General features: G+C 41.8%; 1 protein-coding gene across 13 annotated transcripts in view; it reads left to right on the forward strand.

The window, feature by feature from the left end:
• Positions 1–12186, forward strand: part of Anks1b (ankyrin repeat and sterile alpha motif domain containing 1B) — a 1025752-nt gene that overhangs the window by 730637 nt on the left and 282929 nt on the right. For all 13 annotated transcript variants that reach the window (XM_076554619.1, XM_076554611.1, XM_076554613.1 and 10 more), the window contains one exon: positions 3485–3637. In XM_076554619.1, the coding sequence (XP_076410734.1) occupies positions 3485–3637 (153 nt within the window). The remainder of the gene's footprint in view (positions 1–3484; positions 3638–12186) is intronic.

Consider the following 12186-nt stretch of genomic DNA (forward strand, 5'->3'; position numbering starts at 1 on the left):
AAAAGAGAGATGTGAGGCTCAAATAGTTACATAATTTGCCAAAGATAGTCTGACAAATCAGTAGCATTTCTGAGACTATCAAATTCTGAAGTCCTCTTTGGAAGAAGGAGACTGAGTTGAAAGCCATCTTGGAAATCAAATCAGTAGGTAGTGTCATCTTCCTGAGTTATGATGACTGTTTCCTAAGCTTCTACTTGGGCAAAGGAGTGATGTCACCTCCCTAGCTGAGAAGTGTGGGTAGGAGCTTTGTTCTGAGCTGAAGGATATAAATTGGTTGTTTCACTTACGTCGATGATAGCGATACGATATGAGATGGTCTAAAAAATTTATTTTAAATATGTGTTTTATAATTCATGAAGATTTCAGTCCTTGAAAAATAACTCTAGAAATAAGACAAGAGCATTGCAGGCATGGAAAATTATATAAGCAAAGTATTAACAGTGCCTTGTACAATTCATGTGGTGGGGAGTGGTTAGCAACTCTGTACTGTTGACGTGTGCATGTGTTCAGTCACATCACTGGTGTATTTAGCAGGATAGTGAGAGACCAGGTTAATTCAAAGCTGGCTTTGAATGCTGGGATAGGACATTTAGACTTTTCTCTAAAAGGAATCACTATAGATTCTGGTCCAAGGGTAGACTTAAGAGCCTGGCTAAGGTAGTACTGAGTATAAGCTGAACCAAAGGTGAGAGGCCAAGAGGAAGGATTTTGCATTGGTTTGAATAAGTGGTAATGAGAACCCGAGCCGGGTAGTAGCACTAGAAGCAAGATTAAAGGAACAGATGGGACACAACTTCTTTGGAAGAAGCTACTGTGCAACTCAGTAACCACTCTGCATATCATTAACTGCGTGACAAGTTCATTTTGCAACCTTACTTGGCTCGAAAGGTTTCCTCTTGTCAGGTATGCGGAACCTCCAGAATTTGCTGGTCATCGGTTCACAAATTTTTTAAAATTTGGAACTACAATTAGCGTGGGGGAGGGATTCTAACTGATTTGTCCTTTGCTGTTTCCAGAGTCTCCACCAGAAATAAGTGCTGAGTATTGATTGAATAAGCGAACATATGGATGCTGCCCGACCCAGGCACATAGACCCATTTCCAGAGTAGCTGCACCTTTCCATTCTGCTCACCCATCTGTCACCTCATCAAAATTCCTGTCACTCTTGCCTCCTCGGGGTGGGCCTTGCTTTAGAGAAGGAACCAGATCACTGAGCCGTCTATATTCAGTGAGATTTTAGTGTACTGTGACTCCCAGTCCCTGCCTTCAGTGAAGTTCAGTTGACTCTCTTTGCTAGTTCTCAGCCTGATTTAGATCTGTCCAATAATGTTCTCATGGTGTGGAACGTAAAAATTCAGTTCTAACCCATTTCAAACCCCCAGTTTTATTTTTATCCCTTATACACACACATACACACATACACACATACACACACACCCTAAGTTCAGTTTTCTTCCAAGAGACTGATTCCCCCCCCCCTTTTCTGAACTCAGTTGTTTGGTATTGTACAAAACAAAAGGTATTAGAGAAGATCTTTGGTCCATTGGGTTTGCTTTGCAATTGTCTGGAGGATACTCCTGACTCCTCAGCTGCCCGTGACCATTGAGTAACCTAAGTGTGGCAGGCAGTCAATGATTGACCTTTTCCAGGAATTGGAATTGTGTGTGAGTACTTGGGGCAACCTGTGAAAAATCTATTATTACACAGTTCTCTGGGAAAGAACAAAGGACTCTGAAGCCTGTCCATAGCAGCCACTGCCGGCTTGATCAGCTTCCTGGGTGGACTGCTAAGAGGATGTCTGCCAGGTTGTTAATTTCAACTCCAATGTTCCTCTGCCTTCTTTTTTGCCCTTTTCCCACTTGTTCCATAAGAGACGTCTCCTGTGTCTGGGGTGAGCGTTTATGTTGGCTCACCTGCTTGTGAACAAGCCAGGGAGAATGCACTTCACCCCTGTAGTTCGTAATCCACCAAATAGGAAAGTGTCAATACATTTTCTGAGCCTCCACTTTGGGTCCAGTCTCCAGTTTTATACACAACACTCAGTTATTTGTACATGCCACTAAACTTCATTTTGCAGACTCTTACTCACCATTTATTGTCACCATATGATAAATGCTGAGTGAGTGCCACATGAACAGGCATTTGGTGAATAGCTAAAAGGGGGTCAGTCGATAGAAAAGCAAAATACACCCATCTAACCAGCTGAGAGGCTGAGAGGCTGGTGCCAATCAGGAGTTGCACCGTAACTTTGAAGTAGTGGGTATTCAAACATGGACCTGTAGTTAGATTGAGGAGTGGAACAGCATGAAGGAGGGAAGAGGGGAAGGTCACTTAAAATGAAAATGTAAGGGAGTTCCCAACCGAGGACTCTGCATAGTGACAGAAAGCTCATGATGCTGGGATTAAAATCTGAATCCTGGGTGCCTACACTAGTCTTTGCCTCTGCCCACAAACCAGACTCATATAGATTTCCATTAATATTTAATCTCCTTAAATCTGATGGAAGAGGAAATCCCATTCTGCACCATGCCCACCTAGTTGCTCCCAGCAGGCACTTTGCTGAATGCTGATGAGCGGGCAGCGCTCCTGAGGAACTCCAGTACCAACCCTGCAACTAGCATCAGGGGCACCGGAGTTTCAGAAGTGAGTCGCGTCCAGTACAAGAACCCTGAATTCAGCTCAGATTTCAAATAAAGACTAAAGGACTTAGAAGAATCCCTATAAATCTTTTAACCCAGAAGTTCTTCCTGCTGAAATTATTTTCACATTCCAATTTAAACTCAGAAACATTATGTCGCTGTCATACTTCTTTGTTCCCCTGAAGTATTAAAAAAAAAAATCTGTATATAGCTGACAAAAAATAGAAGCCTGTCTGCCAGCAAGTTCCCTATTCATGTCTAACATACTGTAGAGCTGAGGCAGAACACATGGTCTTGAAGCACTCAAGGCCTCTTTTTAACTGGCTTGCCACAGCAGTGTGTCTCTCCAGCGTGTATGCGCTACCTACAATACATGTCTTGCATAAGCGTGAATGCCATTGGAATGTTTGAGTCACCCAGTATTTTCACACACTTTGATGTTGTGCATATGAGAATTACCATCTCTATTTTGAAACGGCAGTCCCTTTTGCCTTCCCCCATGGAACCCTGGCGACTCAGCTGACATCCCTTGCAATCCCATGCCAGCAGAAATACCAAGAAAGTCTCTAACAGAAGTTTGACATGTTTCATCATCTCAAACACAGAGTTCATTTAGCAGCTAAATTGGAAATTTCTGGGTGTATTTTTGAAAACTAATTCAGCGTGAAAATTACTAATGATTTAAAACGGTTCATAAAGCATTTTTTTTCTTTTTCCTTACTTCTCTATCCAGAAATATCTGATGCCTTATAACAGATTAATTTGCAAGTGGCAAGATGCTTCCTGTTGTTGGAACAGAAGGGAACTGGTTTAAGTCATCTCTAACGTATTGTTCTTAATTACAGATGAGACCCATTGGTCACGATGGCTACCATCCCACCTCTGTAGCTGAGTGGCTGGATTCCATTGAGCTGGGTGACTACACCAAAGCCTTCCTCATTAATGGCTATACGTCGATGGACCTGCTGAAGAAACTCTGGGAGGGTGAACTTATCAATGTAAGTCACTCTCTTTCTGAGACCTTCACTGTTTGACTTTTGATGTGAAGGGAATTTGATTGCAGATGGAGAATTCAGAGAATTCTTTTTCTTTGTGACTGTTTGGACATCTAATAAGGATTTACAAATCAGTGTGTGTGTGTGTGTGTGTGTGTGTGTGTGTGTGTGTGTGTGTGTGTGTGTGTGTGTGTATTAACTCTGAGGTCATTGTCTTTTGACGTTTTGAGATGGTGGACTGAGATACAAAGAGAGGACCCTGGGGCTTTTTGCATTATCTAACCAAACCTTCCAAGAAGTTCTGGGTTTTCCATTTTAGGAAATCTTGTCAGTTTAGAATATGGATGTGATGGCAAAATAAGCTCCCAGCCTGATCTTTGCCCCTGTTCACTATTAAAAGCCAGAATTATCTCTTTTTTGTTTCTTAATCACATTCTTTTTAGCACTCTGTCATGTTTCCTTATCTTCATTCCTTAATTAGAATTCAAACCCCATGCTTGAAGGGACGGCTTCTGCTCTTGCTAAACAGGTTGCTGTAATCATCAAAATGTTATCTCCTGGAGTTGGCGTCCAATCATATGTTGTCTCTGTTTTATTCATACACTTGGCATAAATTTTCTATAAACGCTGGCCAACATATGTTGCCATATACTCAAGTCCATAGAGATCAACTGTCTTTGTGATTCTGATTCTTCCTCACTTCCTTCTTACTCTCATTTTTTTTCTAAGTACTAATTAGTGAAGGAATAAAATAAAAAGGCAACATAAAATGATTCTGTGCATTTATGCTATGTCTGAGCATTGTAAATGTTTCTTTAAAAAATACAGTGATAAATCACTCTTTTAGAGGGTTGTTTAGCTTGTTAGTCTAATGATTGTGGGAGGGGAGGCATTTGCGAAGTGAAATAAAGCCAACAATTATTATTGATTCTTCTTAGCTCTCTTTCTTCTACATTTTATGTTCCTTTCTGTCCCAGAGTCCGGTTTCTACGTATTACATGCCATTAATTATTTTAATGAGCATTATTACTCTTAGCTAATTATCTTTTGCTGTTTTAATGTATCTTTAAAAATAACACCTTTCCTAGAACATTTTACACAAATTGTTCTTGAGTCTAAAAATCACACGAAGTTAATAGAATGTTGGCTCTCACTTGCTATGAGTAACTCCTAACTTTTTGCTTTTCATCCCCTCCCAAAAAGCTATCATTATCAGAAGAAAGCCACTACCTGAAGCTCTAGTTCTTAGTCTGCGTAGTAAGGAACAGATCAAAGCTGCCTCAGGTTTTGGTTGCAATGGGCAAAGACTTCAATTCTCTATGAGATTTAATGATCGTCTCTTTTCTAGGCACTTGTGAACAAGGCCACTTTCCATAGATCGGCCAAATCAGTTTCCAAGTTGAAATGTATCCTGCTTAAGAGTATAACTTGAAAACTGGTCCTATACAATACCCTCAGAATACAGTTGTTCTCTACTGAAGTTGTTGATGTGAAGTAGCATGTGAGTTGTTTACCTGATTGGCATCAGCGGTACTTCCCAGTGAGCAGGATGGCTTCTGGGAAGACTCTGTTGTAACCCTCGTGTTGGGTAACAGGGAGGTCACTAATGCTGGAAGGATTGCTACTGGGACTAAAGACTAATCATAACCACCTTTGAATTCAAACAGAAGAATATATATATATATGTCTTTGTGCCTATGTTACCTCTTTAGTTTTCTTTTTAGCTGCACTTCCTAAATTACTGTCTGACTTAGAGATCCAGGGAGAAGTTCAAGTTGTAAGTATTGCCTCAAAGTTTGAAAGCATACTCGCTGTGTTCTACCCCGCCTGAGTGTCTACCATCAATGCAGTATGTTTTCCGTAAAGTAAACTCACTGGATTTAAATTTTTTTGTAGCATCTGTATGGGAAGTTCACACTCTACAAGGGAAGACTTTGCAAGTCATTTATCGCAACAGACATGCATACTGTGAAGGGGGAAAGAAGCAAACTGAGTCTTTAGATGTAGAATTAGAAAACAAAAATAGCTCCTAGAGCTGGGCATTTCACTTGAGGAGCTTGGGGTTGTTAAGGGTTTTTTAATGTGAGAAGGGAAAGGTGTGCCTTGTGGCTTGCAAAGCTTTTGAGTACTCTCAAATTCAAAACTCTTCTATCAAAAAAGAGAAGACAAAGTAAGACCTTTGTTTATCTGAACTAATAAAGAGAGGTATGGGGTGGTCCCTTACGTAGTGTATGGCTCAACTAATACAGTATTGAGTACCCGTAAATTGTCATTTCCTGGCTGATACAGGGAACTACCGTAATCCTGAATTAAAGTGAAGACCTTTAGAGAACTCCTATCAGGGATCCATGGAGAGTGATTGATTCTCATCCGTGATCATTATAGAGACTGGTTCCCATCATAGATCACTATAGCTACTTAATGGTTTCCATCTGGGATCACTGTGGAGTGATTGATTCTCATCCGTGATTACTATAGAGACTGGTTCCCATCATAGATTACTATAGCTAGTTGATGGTTTCCATCTGGGATCACTTTGGACTGACTGGTGGCCATCCTGGATCACTATAGAGACTGGTTCCCATCATAGATCACTATAGCTAGTTGATGGCTTCCATCTGGGATCACTGTGGAGTGACTGGTGGCCATCCCAGATAAGTATAGAGAGTGGTTCCCATCATAGATCACTATAACTAGTTGATGGCTTCCATCTGGGATCACTGAAGTGAGGAGCTGATTTAAAGGGAGCCACACAGTTCCGGTGGCTTTTTCTCCTTGTCAAATGAAGACAGAAAGGCAAATTCCAACTGTCAGAGGTGCAGAGGTCAGCTGGTAGAGGCAAGAGAACAGAGAACAAGCCGACTGACTATAGGTATGACAATAACACAAGCATCATTATGTCATAGTGATGAAACACCCAATGTAAATGTGCTGTTATTAGTCTCGTAAGTACAAGCTTGTGCAACCCATTTCTAGGAAGGTATGAAACTGTCCAGATTTTTTGACTTGAATAATACAAATGTGTATTTGAAGCTATAATCTTTGGAAAGCCCCTGAAGACCTTTTTTTTTTGTAGTGTATATTGATGTCTTTGAATAAACAAATAAGGGGTTTGGACAAAAGAATAGAAATCTCACCATTAACACAGAGAAACAGTTAAGGCAGGAAGCACAGCTTGTTTTGTAGGCCTGGGCCTGTCTCAAATTCCAGCGTGAAATCTGGGCCAACAATTGACCCTTTTAGCTCTGGAGCCTGGGCTTCACATTTAGACTCTGGTGTTGACTGATGTGCTCCGGTCTTGGCCACTATGGGTAATAACATCACATTCCTACCTTTCTATTGACATTTTAGTGTTAAAATGTGAACATGTTAGGCGAGATTGTGGGCATATTGTTCCCTCTGCAGATGTTATCCTCATGAACCATTGCTTTGAGTTACTGTCCCTCCGAAGGCTTGTTAAGGGAATTAATGACTAGTTAGCAGTTCAAAGGTCCACTATTTATTTTCCTCTCAGAGCTTTCTCAGGCTCAGCATATGGTACTAGCCAGTTTGACGAATGTTTCTAACTGTTACCAACAACCTCAACAGCTCTGCATGGGAGAAATTTTAGATAGAAGGGAATATATTTACTCCCTGAAATGTGTATAGATTAATTATGAAATTAAAAATAATAAGCTAAGGGCCATGTAAATAACTTGATATTTGCTCTCTAGACAATAAAAAAGATATTAACATTGTAAAGAACAATGTTAATTTCTTTTATCTCTGTGTGTCTACTAAAGGGACTTGGGTACACCCAAATAACTCTGAACACTGTTCAATTCATTAACTCGTGAACCTCATTGTAGAACCTGCAATTAATTTCTTCCCATTGACTTTACCATTATTTACCACGGAAATCATTCTAGCCCAGGCTTCGTGTACCCTGCAATACTAATAATGGCCAAGGCTCTTATTGAAAAAATTCAGATTTCAATGCATTCTTAAATCTCTGCTCATAATACCGGATTGTTTCTAAAATTCCAATACAGGGTTTGGTTTTAATACCTCTGGGTAGGAGTTATAACATAGCTAAAGCAGCAACACCCATATGCATCCTGTGAAAGCTGTTCCTCATCTCCAATGGATGGCATTTGGAATTACTTTTGCAGCAGTCAATTGATTAGTTCGTCATTTGCTTCTTGCCTAACTACTTCGGAAACTGTGCTTACATTCAAGTAGGGCTGTCAGGATGGTATGCCAGGTTTCCTCAGCGTCAATGATTTACTTTCTACCTTTCCGGGGAAATTCCACAATAATCTAACCCCATGACGGTGTGGTAAGAAAAAGAAAGTTTTCTAAAGGAAACTTGCTCATTTTGCGCCCATTCTTTGAGAATATGACTTGATCACTTTAAATGCTGTAGGTGTAAAGCCCCTTGTTTGAAATTATTAAAAATGTAAAGACGGGGACTGCTGAACATGAAACCAAGCAGAGGATGTTTCAGAAAACTGCTACTTGTATAATAAAACTATATGGTTCCCATACCCGGGGAGTCAGCCCTGCTCTCCATCCCATTGTGTGGATCCTCGTTTCTATCTGGCATCAATTTCCTTCTATCTAAAAGAATTCCCGTAACATGTTAAATAATGGGAGGCTGCTAGTGGTAAGTTCTGCCAGCTCATGGGCCTCTGGAACAAACTTTATTTTGCCTTCCTTTCTGAAAGATACTTTCCTAAGGAAACAACATTAAAGATGCTGACACATTGGACTCTTTCTGCATTATTTCTATTTGGTTATGATTTATGTACTGAGGTAGTTTTGTTCACATTTCTTGTGTATTAAATTTTTTGAGCTTCTTAAATATGAGGCTTATGGTTTTAATGACCCTCCGAAATTTTTTTGGTCATTGTTTCTTGAAATAGTTTTCAGGCTTTTTTCCCCCCTAACCCTTTGACTCATTTAGATAGTTTCTACCACTGTGTCTTTGAGTTCACTTATCTTTTTTTTTCTTATAATTAACTGCTCTTATTATCCATTATATTCTCATTGCTAAGACTCTAGGGTTCAGACTAAAGTCCTTCCCTATTTCTTTATCTCTGTTTAACATAATCAGTCTTTCCTCTGAACTTGTTGAACATGTGGGATACAATTATAATAACTCCTATAATGTCCTTATGATTCTCACATCCTCCCCAGCTGGGCGTTGGTCGGGGTTTGTTGATTTTCTCCTTGTTGTTCTTGGAATGCAGGTCATGTTTCTTTGCGCACAGACAGGATGCATTTCACCCTGTCATGGGATGGATAATTCTGTCTCCCCATTCACTTGTTTCAGCAATGTTCTGGAACAGAAAGAAGTTCCTTGGTCTTGTGTGTAAGGTTTATTGGGCGACACTGGATACTGCTTGGCCCGTCGGTAGGACTGCCCACTATTGGGCAGAGGAGCCGAGCGCTTGTACCATGGCTTTGAAATCCCAGAGCTTTCCATTGAATAGTATGGAAACTATCACCAGCCTGATTTGGGCTCTAAGAGTTATATGTACCGGTCTTTCCAGGTGCTTCGTTGTCTGGCCTCGGGTAGGTTTTTCATAAGCATGTACTGCTCAGTACTGTCTCCCTTCCACCCAGGAAGCTCTAACCATGCCGGCCCCTTATCTACCCAGCAAACTAACCATGCTGGCCCCTTTTCTACCCCGCAAACTAACCATGCTGGCCCCTTCTCTACCCAGCAAGCTCTAACCATGCTGGCCCCTTTTCTACCCAGCAAGCTCCAACCATGCCGGCCCCTTATCTACCCAGCAAACTAACCATGCTGGCCCCTTATCCACCCTGCAAACTATCCATGCTGGCCTCCTTTCCACCCCGCAAACTAACCATGCTGGCCCCTTCTCTACCCAGCAAGCTCTAACCATGCCAGCCTCCCTGGACCCTTCTCATCTCAGCAGACATCCCAGCTCTTTCTGAGGCTCTCCTTCCTACAAATGAGGGCACCTCTAGCCTGTGTTTTCCTCCTCACTCCTCACTGTCCTTTTTGTCTTGTGTCCAGCAGCATGGAACCCAGCACTTTCAGCAGATTCACCTGGATTGTTGGTCGTTACAGGCAGGAAAGGCCGTGTGATCCCCGTGCCTCTGCCTTGAGCAAAAATCGGATTCCATGTTTCCTTCATACCCTCTGGGGCACGGGCCCCACATCCCAACAGCTGCATCACCGTCTCAGATGGAGCACCCGGGCATCAGGTGCTTGAAAGCCTCCCGAGTGATTTTCATGTGCAGCCTCTGTAATCAGTGGGGGGACCGTGATTTAAAATTTAAAAGGATTTAACCAGGGGAATGGTATGATCGGAAACAGTAAGCAGGGACGTGAAGCTGATGTACATTAGGGAGGAAAAGTGGAGTGTGAGAAGGAGCTGAGTCAGCAACTCAGTTACACAGCTATTTCCAGCCAAGATGAGCTCAGGCACAGAGGCAAAAATAAATAAATAAATAAATAATAGTAATAAAAACCACCATTGTCTCTAGCACCTAGGGCATGCCTAAATTAGGAGTATATAAATAGAGTCGGTTTTCATAATTACAGTCGCGCCGGATCAAAAGGAGGGTAAATTATAGTCAGTATTCCTCAGAAGCCTTTGAGGGTGGCTAACGCTGTTTTAGGTTTGACCCCCTCCAAGGGTGAGCGTCTGTGAAACGGAAATTTTACTTACTGTTTATAAAGGGTCGGACACACCGTGAAGTCAGGTTTCAAATGTGCCCTCTTTTCTTTCATCTTTATTTTGGAATCAGGTCACTTTGCTTTGAAGCCAGCATCCACCACTCGGTATGTGGCCTTAAGTCACTTCCCCTCCCTGGGACCGAGTATAAATAGAGGACAATAATGCCTGGCCTGCTGGTTCCTAGGCTTCCTGGGAGACTGGAATGGCGGTGCTCTATTATCCGTCAGATTTTCTTCTCTCTGGTTTTGGTTTCCTTTTGCCTTTTCTTCCCTGACTCCCCCTCCCACCCACACCCACACCCACCCCGGATCACTTTCCCACAGTTAGGCTGGGAACTGGTCCCCTGGGGCATACCTTCACAGCTAATTGGGTTTACTTCTTCCACCCTGGGGAGGCACAGGGAGCCCCATCTAGTGTGTACACGCCAGTCTTCAGGAATTAGGACTCAGTGCCTGTCCTTCCTCATCCCCAACTCCAGTCCCTGAACATCTCCCACCCTTTTATCTGACGTTGATGCTTAGGTACAAAATTGCTGTGCCCTTTACCTCCAACTGTGTGCGTGCTGACCCTGGACCCTCAGCGTTGACCTAGAGCCCCCCAGACCTTTGCTCTGGAAGCAGGGAGCAGAACAGGACAGTGACTCGGAAGCTAGGGATGCATTCAGCCACAAGTCATCACAAACCTAATAAATATAAACCTGTCTAGAATTTGTCCCAAATTTTAAGCTTAATGAGCCATGATGGTGGGAACCTCTGCAGCTCATGGTCCCTTTCCATGGGCACTGTCCTTTTTAATCACATAGTATAAACCATAGTCATGAAGCCAGTGAAGTTTTTTTCCTGTTTTTCTCACATTTCTAATATGGCAGGTAAATTTTTGTTTCTGAAAAAGTCTTCTTTTCAAGACATTCAGGACAGAACTTGTTACTAGAGAAATTCAGCTGTGTCACCAGTAAATTGTGAAAAACTGCTTCTCTCCCAGGAGACTTGAGAGTGGAATGCCTAACAAGTTACTCTAGAGTGCAGAAAATAAAGGGAGGTGTCCTCCAGACATGCAAATCCACATGCATGTGGATGACCACTGGTGCGTGTTGATCTGTGGAGAAACCCTTTCATTCTAAGGGACAATCTGATATTATACTGAAAGGACAAGGAACACCAGAAATGTCTTCCACAGGGAAAACTTAAGTTTTGAAACCTAATGTGCATGTTCCCATGCCAGAGACTGAGCAGGGAAGGTTTAATACTGCTGTCGATGTGGAGGTACAAGGTTTGCATTAGTCATTATGGACATAAGCAGATGCCATGAATGAGAAGTAAGGAGGTCAGAGATTCTGTCTGTAGCTTGGAATTCATATCTGTTTTAAAGATGTATAAGGATTGCCAAGAGTTTAATTTAAGCTATTTTGGTTTTAAAAAAAAAAAAAACTATTATGTTAAACTGAAATGCTTTTTGATCTCAGGCAAAGAGCTGTTCTCGGGAACCTCAGAAAAGTATGCAGGCTTACTGTACAGACTTTATGTCTGATGCTCTACCACCACCTGGTGGTAGCATACCTAAAGTACAGGGCAGGTTACTAAATGAAAACCCAAATTCAGAAATCACAGAACCGGAATTATTCCGTGCCGGTTTCAGACCAACCCGTTTCTGACTCCTTGTCATTCATTAGGGTTTTATTTTTGTAGACATGTGAACACCAAAGTCAAATGCCACGTGACTAGAATTGTTTTGAACAAAATGGAAAAACCCCTGTACCATGCATTTCACTAATCAGATTAATCTCATCAGATTAATCCAAGTGACAGTGCCCCTTTAGGTTTCCCATAGGTTTCCCACCAACACACTCTCAACCTGTTTATA

This window comes from Peromyscus maniculatus, chromosome 18 (assembly GCF_049852395.1).
Source record: "Peromyscus maniculatus bairdii isolate BWxNUB_F1_BW_parent chromosome 18, HU_Pman_BW_mat_3.1, whole genome shotgun sequence".
NCBI classification, from domain to species: Eukaryota; Metazoa; Chordata; class Mammalia; order Rodentia; family Cricetidae; genus Peromyscus; species Peromyscus maniculatus.